General features: G+C 45.4%; 1 protein-coding gene across 2 annotated transcripts in view; it reads left to right on the top strand.

Moving 5' to 3' along the window:
- The window catches only part of LOC112252347 (guanine nucleotide-binding protein G(o) subunit alpha), a 180,056-nt gene that overhangs the window by 55,491 nt on the left and 107,406 nt on the right, over nucleotides 1-17,159 (top strand). For both annotated transcript variants that reach the window (XM_042323129.1, XM_042323128.1), the window contains exon 3: nucleotides 15,754-15,895. In XM_042323129.1, the coding sequence (XP_042179063.1) occupies nucleotides 15,754-15,895 (142 nt within the window). The remainder of the gene's footprint in view (nucleotides 1-15,753; nucleotides 15,896-17,159) is intronic.

Genomic DNA, 17,159 nt, shown 5'->3' with positions numbered 1-17,159 from the left:
AAAGTTTGCAAACAAGCAATGGTGCTACCAATCTGGGTATCCATTTGTCTAACTATTTAGCAGTCTTATGGCTCTTATGGTGGTAGATGCTCTTCAGGGTCCTGTTGGTTCCAGACTTGGTGCATATGTAGTGCTTGCCTTGCAGTAAAAATAACAGTCTATAACTTGGGTTGCTGGAGTCTTTGATCATTTTTAGGGCCTTCCTCTGACACCGCCTGGTATAGAGGTCCTGGATGTCAGGAAGCTCGGTCCAAGTGTTGTACTGGGCCGTACACAATACTCAAGCAGTTGCTATACCAAGCGGTGATGCAGTCAGTCAAGATGCTCTCAATGGTGTAGTTGTAGAATTTTTTGAGGATCTGTGGGCACATGCCAAATATTTTCGGTCTCCTCAGGGGGAAGAGGTGTTGTCGTGCCCTCTTCATGGCTATGTTAGTGTGTGTGGACCATGATAGATCCTTAGTGATGTGGACACCGAGCAACTTGAAGCTCTTGACCTGCTCCACTACAGCCCCGTCGATGTGAATGGGGGCGTGTTGGGCCCTCAGTTTCCTGTAGTCCACTATCAGCTCCTTTGTCTTGCGGATGTTGAGGGAGAGGTTGTTGTCCTGGCACAACACCAGTGTTGTCGTCGTTACCTCCAAGCGTTTATTCAAATTGGATAATCTTTGGATGTCGACAGCAGTCATACCATTGGAAGACAGCTTGGACTGTAGCCTACAAAAGCCTATTCCTGCTATTTTCCCGCGATCCATCCATAGTGTTCTCTGAGTTGTGGTCAGGTGCTCATGTAACCGATGTGAAATGGCGAGCTAGTTAGCGTGGTGCGCGCTAATAGCGTTTCAATCGGTGACGTCACTCGCTCTGTGACCTTGAAGTAGTTGTTCCCCTTGCGGCTTTTGTGGAGCGATGGGTAACGATACTTCGAGGGTGGCTGTTGTCAATGTGTGCAGAGGGTCCCTGGTTTGAGCCAAGGTAGGGGCAATAAGAGGGACGGTAGCTAAACTGTTACACTCAGTTGGAACAAGCAATTGAGCCTTTTTTCAATGCCGATTTGAATGTCATTGAGAAAACAGAAACAGCGTATTTTTCGTAAACATCCTTTCTGTATTTAAACATAATTCTAGAAGTAAATATCTAGTTTAGTATCTGTAATCTGAATGCAAATTTTTTGCTGGTAACATAAATGATTACAGTTAGAGTTTTTTTATAATCAGTTACATGTAAAGGGTTCCGTTAAAGGGTTCCCTGCTCCTGGCCGTGTCTTTCTGTAGTCTCTCTCTGTTTCTCATTCCGTGCCACTCACACACTCAGTGTGGGGATGCTAATCGTGTTAAGAGGGCCAGTCCAACCACCTCTGATGACGTGATTGGAGGCGACTTACCGGAGCAAGAACAAACAAGAGCCGACCGGCCCGGCTGCACCATTCCCATCCCCGTACTGTAATTTTCCCACAGTGAGGCCTGGAGCGGTGGGGGGTTAGCGGGTGCTGATCCGCTCTGGCACTGAGGGTCTGTCCTCCTTCCAAAATTGGGGTTAACGGCAGGAAGAAGGGGAGGGGGTGGGGTGATGGTATGCCAGGATGGCCACATTAACTCCAGTGTTACATAAAGGGAAGTCACAAATTGAATGTAGCCTACATGCTTGTCTCACACCCTGCATCTACAGAGTCGCCAGTCCCATGCTCGTCACACATTGCCTAAGTTCTCCCATAGGTGTGTGTTTGTTTGCTGATTCAGTAACAGACAGCAGGGCTACAGAACACTGACCTCATGGTAACATACAGTATTTGTAGATAGCTGCCCTAGTGTGGCCGTATCATACCCTATTTGCATCCACTTTGCATTAACTACTGTCATAGAGAGAGTCATGCAAAACGCAGTGCAATAAATGTTTGGTTTAGAACTAATTCTAACCATAGTGGAACCAGAAACACGCCAGACCTCACATCATCACTTCAGACCTGGACTTTTTCCAGCCACCTGAGTCCTCTTAAACTTTTCTCAGATGGCTAGAGATCCCTAAGGGATCTGATTGGGGTTTCAATGGGTCAGTGAAAATCACAATAACACAATCTTTGCTCACATTTTGGGCCAACAATGAATTCAACTAGCACTTTATAGCATTCATAGAATTTGGATTAAGATGTTGTCCGTAATGGGGCCCCAGGTTTCTGGAGGAATGTCATTGGGTCTGAGAGAGAAGAAGGTGGAGAACCCCTGCTTCAAAGGAATCTTAAGCTGTTGAGCCACTCATGGCCTCACTGCACCTCAGCCAGATATTCATCTGAGATTCGCTTGAAGAGTTTCCCCTTGTGTCCGTCTGCACTGCATGATAACTCACAATAATCATCGGCGTTCATTCTGTGGACAAATGTTTTCCTCTGTAGTTCACGTGAGATATGTAGCCAGGAGCTACAGTACAATATAGGCTTAGTCCTGCACTCTGTTGCTTTACCTCATCAGGCTCATAATTATGCTCTCGCTCATCTATAGCTTGTGAGGGTTTAGCTAATGTGAGGTCAGTGACCACGCTCTTTCCCCACTGATCTCCACTACAGCGTATCACAGTTCATTTATCAGTGTGTAAATCAAGGCGCTGGTAACAGGATGGAGTGGGACAGGGTGTTGAAGTCTGGGCCGGGGGACTCACTTCTGGATGGCTCTGTTGCTGCTGCTACTGTCGGGAAGGCTGCCTGGAGGGTATGATTAGTATCTGGAAAGGTCAAGAGGCATGTGTCATATTCCCCATATCTCTGCTACTCTCACTGTCTCTCTCTGTGTCTGTGGGGTGTCACTCTCATACATCTTTCAAACCAAGATGTTTTGTCGTCAACATTAGCATGCCGCCAACTTTTGATTACTTTTCTTTATATCTGAAAAGTATAAAACCTTTACATTTATTTCCGCCGGACTGACCTTGTCCTGATTGCAGTAATATTGTATGTTTAAACATCCCGCCAACCCCTCAGTAGAAATGTCCCCTATCATCTTACCGGCTTTGGCACGCATTCAATCCGGAACATTCTATATTTGTTCTCCAACATCAAACTTGTCCTTGTCATTATGAAAAAGTATAATCAAAATGGCAGTCTGCATGCAGAAGCCTGGCCCAAATAGCAATATTACCGGCTCTTTTTTGCACAAAAAAAAAACATAAGTTTAATTTAAAACCCATTACAATGTAATTATTTACAAATTAAGTATCTGGAGCTGCTGACTTACTGTTTGTGAATGTGCAGAAATAAAAGCAGTGCATTGCATTCTGTCCTATCGGAGGAATTTAGAACTTGATTAATGCTGCTTGCTCTGTCAGGTTACCATGACAATGGTCGCAACAACAAGGTCAAAGTTGAATGTCTCTTGCTCACTTGCTGCCTATGTAATAGCTATATAAAAGGTGAATTCCGACAAGAAATAGTTCAAGATGGGGTTGTTTGAAAGGGGATCATACTGTATAAACATGGTCTAATCTGTGAATCAATTCAATTCAATCCAATTTGCTTTATTTGCATGACATAACAATGTACATATTGCCAAAGCTTACTTTGGATATTTACAATATTAAAATAATAAGAATCAAAATTGCCAAAAGGACAACAGTAACAACAATAACCATACATTGAACAATAATAATAAGCATACAGTAGAGGACATGTGCAAGTTGATTTTTCTGTCAGACACTGTCCCTCATCTTATGGCAGGCAACAATGTAGTGCGCTGCCAACCCACAGCTCTCTGCGTCCTCCCCCAACAGGACGGGTAGCCTATCCTCATCAGAGAGGTCTTTGAAACCTTGAATGAGGGTTTCAAATTTGGGTATATGACACTAATTGTTTTATATTTTTTATATTTTGTCAGGAAAGGCAGCTCTGTCTCAGGTTCTGCTGTTGTGCAGTGGTTGCACAGCCTTTCCTCTACAGGGAGCCAGGTTTTCCTGTGTCTACCCTTACAGTGTCTACCCTTCTCTTTCTCTCTCTCTCTCTCTCTCTCTCTCTCTCTCTCTCTCTCTCTCTCTCTCCCTCTCAGTCTCTCCCTCACTCACTCTCTTCCTCTCTCCTATATCTCTCTCTCTCTCTCCTCTCTCCTGCTCTCTCCTCTCTCTCTTCTCTCTCTCTCTCTCTCTCTCTGTCCCCTCCCTCCCTCTCTCTCACTCTCTCACTCTCTCATTGCCAAAGTAAGTGAGGTAGGTAATATACAAAAGTGAAATAAACAATAAAAATTAACAGTCAACATTACACTCACAGATGTTCCAAAATAATAAAGATATTGCAAATGTCATTATGTATATATACAGTGTTGTAACCATGTACAAATGGTTAAATCTCTCTCCCTCTCTCCCTTCCTCCCTCCCTTTCTCACTGTGGTGGGTCCAGTAAGTCCACATGCTGTGGTAGCTTGCAGAGTGCCGACACGGCAGAGCCAGAGCTGACCGACCGGCCAGTCAGTGAGTCCATGTGCTGGTCAGGTCCCTGCAGGGGAATAAAGGGCCTTTGTCTGTGGTCTGGGATGTGTTTGTGTTGGGAAGCAGCACGCAGCAGATCCCAGGTCAGGTCCTGTGCAGGCCAGACAAAGGGGCTTTGTTGGAATGTCTGTTTGTGTTGGGCCCCTCAGCTGATCTGAGGTCAGGTGATCCGGAACATGGCTGTGTAATGTCTGATGTTTGAACTTAGCCTGGACATACCTACTGTCACTGTGAATAGTCTAATTATATGCTGTACACAGTGAGGTACATTACAACACGGGGCTGTTATATCACTGTGTGAATTTGAACAGCTGTTTGACATTGTTGACATTCCAGGTGTGGACTAATCAGAATGGTGTAAATGTATGTGTTGACAGGCTTCTGTAGCTGCTCTGAGTAATAGTCAGTTACTTAGTTGTTCTGGTCTGTGTTGGTGTTGCTGTGAGAAGCGTTAATTGGAGGAGGTTGTGACTGTGTTTACTGGGTGTGGGGGAGATAAATTGGCCTGTGTGGAAGGCGGCGCCCTCCCAGCAGCGCCTAGCCTCCAGGGGAGAGGCTATAATTAGCTCTGGCTGTTTTTATTTAATTGTTAATTGCAGATGCAGGTGGAACAGCCTAGAGGAGAGGAGGGCGTGGTGAGGGGCAGAGCAGAGGCAGTCAATTCTATGTGGAGTCACAGTGCTTTGCCCTGTACCAGCACCTCTACACCCCAGGCCTGGTATGTCCTGTTTATGGGCATCAGAGTAGGTGTGAACAGCTCCCTCCTCCTCGTCCTCCTCCTATGTGGCAGTGTGGTCTCTGGTGTCTGCAGGGCTGAGATGGAACCCTGGATCTTCCACACTGGTTAAATATGGCTGTGATTAGAACAGGCTGGTGGGTTGGAGCCCAAAACTCTGCAGGCCTCTAGGGTGACATTCTGCTGTCTCAGCAATACACAGACTATTTCTCCTCCTGCTCCCCCTGCTCCTCCTCCTCCTTGGGTTCCAGGAGGGATGGCAATGGCAGATATAATTACAGGATGACAAACAGCCAGGAGGGAAAGGAGGAGAGGAGGAGAGGTTGAGGCAGAGGACTGTGAATGAGGGAACAAGTAGCTGCTGTTTAGGGAGGGGCTGGGGAGATAGAAGTATTTAATGATAGCTGTACACATGCAGACCTCTGACTAATTATTCAGTGTTTGTGACTGTTCAAGGCCGAGTGTGAAGCAAACTCTGTCACCCTCTCTAGCACCCAGCACCCTGCTTCCACGTCCCAACTGATGGAGGACACTTCATCATCTCAATTGCAGGATTTGTCTCTTAGGGTGGATTTACATTAGTAAAATATGTGTAGTAAGATCTATCTCTGTTCAACAACAGATTTGCAACACTTATCCCAAAATAAATGTAAAGTGATCAAAACAAATTAGTTGTGCAAGACATTTATAGATAAAATGATAAGTAGCATATTGTTCTTAAATGTGTGCATGTTTTTCTCCTCTGACAAAACAAAAGCTGATTCAAAGGGGGGGCGGATCCACAGTAGGATACACATGAGTATCCTTGATGGAAGGTGGCTGTCGAGAAGGGGAGGACACTACCGCTTGCCTACTAACGAATTGACACACTCCTCGACCACTCAACCACTTTTTTTTCCTGGGTCACGGAGGAGAGAGGACGGAGGACGGTCTTTTGCCCAAACGAGAAACCCCCATTGTCTTTACACTATACCACTCAGAGGGGGGTATGTGGTGTAGATGTCTCCAACACTACCTCCGGAGGTAGGCTGGAAGACATCTCTCAAAGAGAAATTTAAATCTAGGGAGAGACTAGAGCAGTGATCAGCTAGATTCACTCGTGGGAAGATTTGTATTTTATTTTATACAAAAGTACATTACCTGGGACTGATATGTGTTGTCAAAGTGGTGTAAGTGGATGACTGGGAGGTGAGAGGAGGGATCAGCAGACACAGTCATGGAGAGGGAGAGTGAGTGATAGAGATGGGGGAAGGAGAAAATACAGTGGGTCCTTAGGAACACCCTATACACAATTAGTGTTGTGTGTTTGTATGAATATAGCAGAAAGTCAATGTGAGATGGAAGTTGACAGCAGAGAGGGAGTGATGCTGTGTGCCTGTTCCTGTCGTGGGATTAGTGTGGTGCTGTCGTAGGCCCGGCTGTGTCTGTTGTGCATCCCAAATGGCACCGTATTCCCCATATAGCGCACTACTTTTAATCAGACCCCTATGGGCCCTGATCAAAAGTAGTGCACTTAATAGGAAATAGGGTGCCATTGTGTGTGTGTCTGTGGGTCGACCTCAGGGTGTGGGGGACAGATTGGTGCTAAAGGCTGGAGCAGCTGATGCTAGGGAGGTAGCGCTCCTCTGATTGCAGAGGTTATAAATAGCCCCCCCACGCTGGTAGGGAATGAAACAGGGGATAAGTAGCTGTGTCCTGGGGTTGATGACAGCAACAGCACTCGAGCGCGCTGTGAGGACAAAGGGTCTTCTTCGTGAGCAGCACGGAAACCACATGGCACTAAGATTGATAAAGACTAACAGCGAGGGTGTGTGTGTACCCTTGAATGGGTGTCAGTGGGTGTGTTTGTGTGTTCATGCATACTGCATATTTGTGTGGCATGATGATTTGCAAACTCAAAATTTCTGGCTCAAAAATCCACACTTCTCTCCTCGTACTTCTCTCAACAGGGAAATGGGTTGAAGGAACCTGAACAGAATGCAAAGCTCTAATTTACTGCAAGACAAAAAGCAATATGTAAACAGTTTTTCCTGTGGGGAAAACAAGTATAGCATTTAGTCAGTCAGTACAGTACATGGCTAGAATGCAAAATCACCACCACTTCCTGGAAGAACTCTTATCACTTCCTCAGCCTTAGTTTTCCCTCCCTCCCTCCCTCCCTCCCTCCCTCCCTCCGTGTTTGGTGAAAGGCAGCGAGAGTAATGTGGTGGTACTGTAGAGGTAACAGGTCACAGATCTCCACGTGTCAGAGCCACAGGAGGGCTTAATGTGCTTTGTTCTGTCCTCCCCAGTGGCTGCCTTCCCCACTCCCTCCCCTCATCTCCCCTCCCTCTACCTGACAGACAGCCCAGAAAGACCCAAATGAGAAACATCCTCATTCATGAAAAGCAAAGACCTTTTTTTGCAATGGTCATGGAATTTTTGATGGCGGTTATTTGTCAGCCATATATGACCATGGTCACTATTATAATCGGCAGATTAGAAACACATTTAATGTTTTCCTGTCCTCTGCTCCTGTCCTCTGCTCCTGTCCTCCGCTCCTGTCCTCTGCTCCTGTCCTCTGCTCCTGTCCTCTGCTCCTGTCCTCCGCTCCTGTCCTCTGCTCCTGTCCTCTGCTCCTGTCCTCTGCTCCTGTCCTCCGCTCCTGTCCTCCGCTCCTGTCCTCTGCTCCTGTCCTCCGCTCCTGTCCTCTGCTCCTGTCCTCCGCTCCTGTCCTCTGCTCCTGTCCTCTGCTCCTGTCCTCTGCTCCTGTCCTCCGCTCCTGTCCTCTGCTCCTGTCCTCTGCTCCTGTCCTCTGCTCCTGACCTCCGCTCCTGTCCTCCGCTCCTGTCCTCTGCTCCTGTCCTCCGCTCCTGACCTCCGCTCCTGACTGCATGCGCTGCCGAGGACTCAAATCAGGGACGTGATGTTCTCTGTTTACTGTTTAGCCAAGCTGACAGCTAGCAGGGTATATCTAGCTGCAGTTTGCTAGCCTAACTAGCTGACATTTCTCTGTCAAGTCCTTTATATATACGATCTATGGTCAAGTCACAGTGTGCCCTGTTTTTGGTAAGCATGTATTTCATGATACTCGTTTGCTTTGACACCTTGCTGAAGCACATTTTGATCACGTTGTAAAGATCCCATGTGTTAAACAAATCAAAATATATTTTATATTTCAGATTCTTCAAAGTAGCCAACCCTTGAATGAGTAGATGTGTCCAAACTTTTGACTGGTACTGTATTTACAGTTGAAGTCAGAAGTTTACATACACATAGGTTGGAGTCATAAAACTCATTTTTCAACCACTCCACAAATGTCTTGTTAACAAACTAAAGTTTTGGCAAGTCAGTTAGGACATCTACTGTGTGCATGACACAATACATTTTACCAACAATTGTTTACAGACGGACTGTATAATTTATAATTCACTGTATCACAATTCCAGTGGGTCAGAAGTTTACATACACTAAATTGACTGTGCCTTTAAACAGCTTGGAAAATTCTAGAAAATGATGTCATGGCTTTAGAAGCTTCTGATAGGCTAATTGACATAATTTTAGTCAATTGGAGGTGTACCTGTGGATGTATTTCAAGGCCTACCTTCAAACTCAGTGCATCTTTGCTTGACATCATGGGAAAATCAAAGGAAATCAGCCAAAACCTCCACAAGTCTGGTTCATCCTTGGGAGCAATTTCCAAACGTCTGAAGGTACCACGTTCATCTGTACAAACAATAGTACACAAGTATAAACACCATGGGACCACGCAGCCATCATACCGCTCATGAAGGAGACGAGTTCTGTCTCCTAGAGATGAACGTACTTTGGTGCGAAAAGTGCAAATCAATCCCAGAACAACAGCAAAGGACCTTGTGACGATGCTGGAGGAAACAGGTACAAAAGTATCAATATCCACAGTAAAACGAGTCCTATATCGACATAACCTGAAAGGCCGCTTAGCAAGGAAGAAGACACTACTCCAAATTCCCCATAAAAAAGCCAGACTACTGTTTGCAACTGCACATGGGGACAAATATCATACTTTGGAGAAATGTCTTCTGGTCTGATGAAACAAAAATATAACTGTTTGGCCATAATTGCCATAGTTATGTTTGGAGTAAAAAGGGGGGGCTTGCAAGCCGAAGAACACTATCCCAACCATGATGCAAGGGGGTGGCAACATCATGTTGTGGGGGTGCTTTGCTGTAGGAGGGACTGGTGCACTTCACAAAATAGATGGCATCATGAGGCAGGAAAATTATGTGGCTATATTGAAGCAACATCTCAAGACATCAGTCAGGAAGTTAAAGCTTGGTCGCAAATGGGTCTTCCAAATGGACAATGACGCCAAGCATACTTCCAAAGTTGTGGTAAAATGGCTTAAGGACAACAAAGTCAAGGTATTGGAGTGGCCATCACAAAGCCCTGACCTCAATCCTATAGAAAATTGGATAGCAGAACTGAAAAAGCGTGTGTGAGCAAGGAGGCCTACAGTCCTGACCCAGTTACACCAGCTCTGTCGGGAGGAATGGGCCAAAATTCGCCCAACTTATTGTGGGAACCTCGTGGAAGGCTACCTGAAACATTTGACCCAAGTTAAACAATGTAAAGGCAATGCTACCAAGTACTAATAGAGTGTATGTAAACTTCTGACCCACTGGGAATGTGATGAAAGAAATAAAATCTGAAATAAATCATGCTCTCTACTATTATTCTGACATTTCACATTCTCAAAATAAAGTGGTGATCCTAACTGACCTAAGACAAGGAATTTTTACTTGGATTAAATGTCAGGAATTGGTTGGTAGGTGATCAAATACTTATGTCATGCAATAAAATGCAAATTAATTTCTTAAACATCATACAATGTGATTTTCTGGATTTTTGTTTTAGATTCCGTCTCTCACAGTTGAAGTGTACCTATGATAAAAATTACAGACCTCTACATGCTTTGTAAGTAGGAAAACCTGCAAAATCAGCAGTGTATCAAATACTTGTTCTCCCCACTATATATATATATATATATATATATATATATATATATATATATATATATATATATATATATAATTTTTATTAAAACAGTACATTTTCAGGGCGGTCCTCATCCGTAATCATCGGTTACACTATTATACAATTACCGTGCCAGCCCCAATGACCCCCAAAATTAGCTATTTTGCTGCCATTACTCTGTACATATATTCCCTCTCCCTCCTTCCTCACACTCTCTCGCTCTCTATCTGTGACTTAATGAGGATTCCTTTATATACTTGGTGAGAAGGGAAGACAGTGATAATGATTTGAGCTCTCTTGCAGTGTTTCTAATGAAAGCCACAAAGGCTCTCAAAATGTCTGCTACAAAAATATCGCTGAACAACAACCTCTTGCTTGGTTGGTGCACACTGGAATGAAAGGGTAGCTACACCCAAAAATCTTGATTTCTAAAAATGTTTCCTGACCTCAAAAGTGGTCTCCTGATGTGGTTTAAGCATTGTTGTGGGCTTAAAACATCCTATTTAGTTGTTTTTCTATTTAAAAAGTGTGGTTTTAAGAGCAACCCCCCAAAAAAAAACAACAGTGAAAACGGAAACAAAACAAAAAACAAAATGGTAAAAATTGAATTTGGGAAAAAATAAAACTGATTTCATAGGGCCCTACATCTGTAACAGGAGTGATGGGTGAGGGGACGCAGGGGTAAAAACGATACCTGTAATCACCCTTGTAGAGCAACATGTTATCACCCTTGTATCAGCTCCTGACATGCACTCTGCAGACTGCACTGTGTGTTGCAGCTAGCTGACCTTTCAAATCAAATCAGATTTTATTCGTCACATGCGCCGAATACAACAGGTGTTAGCCCTTAGCCAACAATGCTTTAAGAAGTTAAGAAAATATAAATAAAAATAAGTCTTATGTAAAAAAATTTAAAAAAAAATAAAAGTAACAAATAATTAAACAGCAGTGGTAAAATAACAAGCGAGGCCACTTCTGCTAGTCGAGGTAATTGAGGTAATATGTACATGTAGGTAGAGTTAAAGTTACTATGCATAGATTATAAACAGAGAGTATCAGCAGCGTAAAAGAGGGGTCTGGGTGGCCCTTTGATTAGCTGTTCAGGAGTCTTATGGCTTGGGGGTAGAAGCTGTTAAGAAGCCTTTTGGACCTCGACTTGGCGCTCTGGTACCGCTTGCTGTGCGGTCTGATATAGAGGTCCTGGATGGCAGGAAGCTTGGCCCCAGTGATGTACTGGGCTGTACGCACTACCCTCTGCAGTGCCTTGCGGTCGGAGGCCAAGCAGTTGCCATACCAGGCAGTGATGCAACCAGTCAGGATGCTCTCCTGTGTGGGCCTGGGCCTGCTCTTTCAGGTGGCTTCCCAGTCGAAACCCAGTCGAAACGGGGAGCGCCAGTTCGGACATATATTAGAATGACATTTTGTTACGTTTTTGTTTGTTTTGTTGTTCAGCAGGGTTTTTTTTCAGCTGTTCGCACACACATTATTTTCTTTAGGCAAGTCGAAGTTTGGTAGCCAAAGTCTACGACTCTTTGTTTATGATTGGTCAACAGTAGAGGGGTTAGGAACTACGGACAAGATTCTTCAATTCATTGTTTGTTGTCATTCAACGAGAGATGACTGGTTTTCATGCAAATGTTTTGCTTGCGAAATACTGCACCAAATATCTTAGCTACATGTAAAGTTGCGTGACCAAGACCTCGGCAAAAATAGATTTCTTGATTTATCTTACATTAATTCAGACTATTTTGAGGAAGTGTTACTGGCTATGTTGTTGCTACTGTGTCTCAAGAGGGAGGTCTTTTAAGGGAGTTTGGAAGCACAGACATTGGCTTACGCCTAGCCGTGTTCTGTTAGGAGCAAACCAACCTAGTATGAAGACGCCTTAAGGCCTTGCAGTCATTTCATTGTCTCCTATCAGAAACAGATCAATGAGCCAGTCAACCCTTGTGGGAATCAGAAACCTCTGGGACGTGTCCTTCGCTTTATTGTGACTTACAGATGACTTAAACATGTCTTATTTTTATTAACTGAATCATTTATCAGTCACCTGAGATGGTGTGCTGACTTCAGTTTCAGCATGTTGGTAAACAGAGGCACAGCTGGCAGCAGTGCTGGGTGATATTGGCCCAACTTGATATTGACTGAAAGTTGGCACGGTGGCAGCTGTAGAGGGTTGTTTTAATGGTGATTTAGAGACATGTGGTTGTGTGGGGTCATGGTCCAAGTAGAGTTGTGGTCAGTATGGGTCACCCCAATGGGTCAGTGTGAAGAGATGTATATTCTGCTTTCTGTTGTTTCTGTGGTTAAAACATTGAGCAGCAGTGTTTGTTTAGTAAATTTAATGTCCAGGGTGATGGTGGTCCATTGGAACATGTTGTTCAGAGCAGAGTAACAGACTCAGGGTTGGTTGGTGTTAACTTGCCTCTTAGTTCCCCCAGTGGAACGATAGGAGGGAGGGGTGTCTTTGTGCAGCATGGCTCAATACATCCTCCGAAAAGAAAACCATTTCACCTGCCCCTGGCACAGAGGCTTGGCAGGCACAAACCTATCTCTGCCAGGGCACACCTTGTCTACCAGACACTGTGCCAACAATGGTAAACCAAGTACAGTGGTGCAAAAAAGTATTTAGTCAGCCACCAATTGTGCAAGTTCTCCCACTTAAAAAGATGAGAGAGGCCTGTAATTTTCATCATAGATACACTTCAACTATGACAGACAAAATGAGAAAAAAAAATCCAGAAAATCACATTGTAGGATTTTTAACGAATTATGGTTGTATAATTATGGTGGAAAATAAGTATTTGGTCAATAACAAAAGTTTATCTCAATACTTTGTTATATACCCTTTGTTGGCAATGACAGAGGTCAAACATTTTCTGTAAGACTTCACAAAGCTTTCACACACTGTGAAACACTGTGAAGATCTCCTCTAGAGCAGTGATGCTTTGGGGCTGTTGCTGGGCAACACAGACTTTCAACTCCCTCCAAAGATTTTCTATGGGGTTGAGATCTGGAGACTGGCTAGGCCACTCCAGGACCTTGAAATGCTTCTTACGAAGCCACTCCTTCTTTGCCTGGGCGGTGTGTTTGGGATCATTGTCATGCTGAAAGACCCAGCCACGTTTCATCTTCAATGCCCTTGCTGATGGAAGGAGGTTTTCACTCAAAATCTCACGATACATGGCCCCAATCATTCTGTCCTTTACACGGATCAGTCGTCCTGGTCCCTTTGCAGAAAAACAGCCCCAAAGCATGATGTTTCCACCCCCATGCTTCACAGTAGGTATGGTGTTCTTTGGATGCAACTCAGCATTCTTTGTCCTCCAAACACGACGAGTTGAGTTTTTACCAAAAAGTTATATTTTGGTTTTATCTGACCATATGACATTCTCCCAATCTTCTTCTGGATCATCCAAATGCTCTCTAGCAAACTTCAGACGGGCCTGGACATGTACTGGCTTAAGCAGGGGGACACGTCTGGCACTGCAGGATTTGAGTCCCTGGCGGCGTAGTGTGTTACTGATGGTAGGCTTCGTTACTTTGGTCCCAGCTCTCTGCAGGTCATTCACTAGGTCCCCCGTGTGGTTCTGGGATTTTTGCTCACCGTTCTTGTGATCATTTTGACCCCACGGGGTGAGATCTTGCGTGGAGCCCCAGATCGAGGGAGATTATCAGTGGTCTTGTATGTCTTCCATTTCCTAATAATTGCTCCCACAGTTGATTTCTTCAAACCAAGCTGCTTACCTATTGCAGATTCTACAATTTTGTTTCTGGTGTCCTTTGACAGCTCTTTGGTCTTGGCCATAGTGGAGTTTGGAGTGTGACTGTTTGAGGTTGTGGACAGGTGTCTTTTATACTGATAACAAGTTCAAGCAGGTGCCATTAATACAGGTAATGAGTGGAGGACAGAGGAGCCTCTTAAAGAAGAAGTTACAGGTCTGTGAGAGCCAGAAATCTTGCTTGTTTGTTGGTGACCAAATACTTATTTTCCACCATAATTTGCAAATAAATTCATTAAAAATCCTACAATGTGATTTTCTGGATTTTATTTTCTAATTTTGTCTGTCATAGTTGAAGTGTACCTATGATGAAAATTGCAGGCCTCTCTCATCTTTTTAAGTGGGAGAACTTGCACAATTTGTGGCTGACTAAATACTTTTTAGCCCCACTGTATATTAAGGAGGAAGGAAAACAGTTTGTCCAACCTACAGAGCTTTCATTTCTCCTGGAGAGGACCTAAGCTCATGCGATCGATACCAGAGTCATTGACCACAGCATTATGTGATGTCAAAGTAATGAGTCACAACTACTACAACTACACACAGTTGACAATAGGCTCCCATCCCACCTGTTCTCTCTTCCACGTGTGCTCTGTGCTGGGAAGAGTAGGAACCCTCTCCCCTCTCATGTCCCCAGGTCCCAGCAGTGCAGGATCAGTGTGTGCCCTGCTGTTTATTACACCCAGAGATAAAGCCTTCATGATGGGGTGATTATTATTGAATGAGAGAGAGACAGAGACGAAAGGGAAAGCATAGGGGAGATAAGAGGCAGTATCCCCTTGCCGTTGACACACACCTGTCTGAGTCACAGCAGCATTACTACTGAGCTGTAGATAAGTCGCTGTCACTAAACACATGCGGGTACGAACACGCACACACACATACACACCCACACACAGCAGTAGGGGAACAGGGCACGTTTAGGCTTGTCAGTGTATTGAGAGAGTAGTGATTCATTGGAAAGAGTCTCAGGAAAGGCCACCGCAGAGCAAGCAGGTTGCTGTCGGAGGATCACAAACAGTATCTGTGTGCAGTGGCAGGCTCCACAGCTGGGCTGCTCTCCCTCTCTCTCACGTAGTAAGTCATGGCTTAGGGCACTGACATTTCTCTGCTCTTTCTTTTTATATGCTTGGCCTGCTACAAAGTTCACACTCACTTTCACAAACACAATGCTAAGACTTTACTCTTTCTTGATAGGAGATCATGCTCTATCTGACCCATTGAATGGACTGGAGGCTGGATATTAGGGCCAATGGGAGGCTGGATATCAGGGCCAATGGGAGGCTGGATATCAGGGCCAATGGGAGGGCGGGGCTCAGGTGTTAATGGTGCTGTAGTGTTCTGGTGGAGCCAAGGTTTAATAGGCTGAGCCTCTCCCTGCTGTGCTGTTTGTGTCATGAAGAGGAGATCTCAGGCCTGGGGTCAATGTGTCTCTGCCTAATGGGGCACACTCTCTACATCTGGTCCTGGACTGGTTCTGTCTCTGTCTGCTGGGTGGGGGAGAAACTCTCAGATCTGCCCCTTTCTCCCCCGGCCAGTTACAGCAGCAACGGAGCAAAAGAAAGGAAAACAGAATTAAAATGGAGCCAGGCTGAGGAAGGGAGAGGAGCTCAGGGTTGTGTGTGTGTGGGGGGGCATGCATGTGGTTGTGCCTGTGTGCTTTATGTGTGATACAGCATGTGTGCCTCTGCGTGCCTGTCGACAGTGTGCCATGGACATGATGTCCCTGTTTAGGTAAATGCCTATTTGACCTATGAATCATGTTCATGTTTGCAGGATTATCCATGAGGATGGCTTCTCTGGTGATGATGTGAAGCAGTACAAGCCTGTGGTCTACAGCAACACAATCCAGTCTCTGGCTGCCATCGTCCGTGCCATGGACACCCTTGGCCTGGAGTACGGAGACAAGGAGAGAAAAGTGAGTCTCTCTACCACCCTGTAGAGTGTAGCACTGACGGAATGGACTACAACTGCACACACACAGGCACAGACAGACAGACAGACGCATGGACACACACACACACACACACACACACACACACACACACACACACACACACACACACACACACACACACACACACACACACACACACACACACACACACACACACACACACACAGGCACAGACAGACAGACACAGACAGACAGACAGACGACAGACAGACAGACACACACAGGCACAGGCAGACAGACAGACAGACAGACAGACAGACAGACAGACAGACAGACAGACAGACAGACAGACAGACAGACAGACAGACAGACAGACAGACGCACACATGGACATACACACACACACAGGCACAGACAGACAGACAGACAGACAGACAGACAGACAGACAGACAGACAGACAGACAGACAGACAGACAGACAGACAGACAGACAGACAGACAGACAGACGCACGCATGGCACATTAGTGCAGACATTGCGTGCTCCTGCCACTCTACTGTACGATGGCCTCCCAAACACATTTATTGAAAGAAATACACAAACTGGACACCCATATATTCAACCACTGAATTTTAACACAAGAACTGCTAAACAGTTATTTTTACTGCTCATAATTGACTGTCATGGCCTGCTCCACGTTTTTCTCCAAACAGACTGTAATATCCAGTTTTAGGAGGGCATGCCTGCCCCTTCTCCCGACAGGGCCTGCTCCACTCCTTCTCCTGACTGTAGGGACTGCTCCACTCCTTCTCTCGATTGTAGGGCCTGCTCCACTTCTCTCGACTGTAGGGCCTGCTCCACTCCTTCTCCTGACTTTAGGGCCTGCTCTACTCCTTCTCCGACTGTAGGGCCTGCTCCTGACTTTAGGGCCTGCTTTCTCCTCGACTGTAGGGCCTGCTCCACTCTTTCTTTCTCCCACTCTTTCTCCCGACTGTATGGCCTGCTCCACTCTTTCTCCCGACTGTATGGCCTGCTCCACTTTTTCTCCCGACTGTATAGCCTGCTCCACTTTTTCTCCTGACTGTATGGCCTGCTCCACTTTTTCTCCCGACTGTATGGCCTGCTCCACTCTTTCTCCTGACTGTATGGCCTGCTCCACTTTTTCTCTTTCTCCCCTCCCGACTGTATGGGCCTGCTCCACTCTTTCTTTCTCCTGACTGTAGGGCCTGCTCTACTCTTTCTCCCAACAGGGCCTGCTCCACTCTTTCTCCTGACTGTAGGGCCTG

Source organism: Oncorhynchus tshawytscha, linkage group LG06 (genome assembly GCF_018296145.1).
Source record: "Oncorhynchus tshawytscha isolate Ot180627B linkage group LG06, Otsh_v2.0, whole genome shotgun sequence".
NCBI lineage: Eukaryota > Metazoa > Chordata > Actinopteri > Salmoniformes > Salmonidae > Oncorhynchus > Oncorhynchus tshawytscha.
The sequence above is the reverse complement of the archived record's forward strand: the minus strand, read 5'-3'. Positions and strand labels throughout refer to the sequence as shown.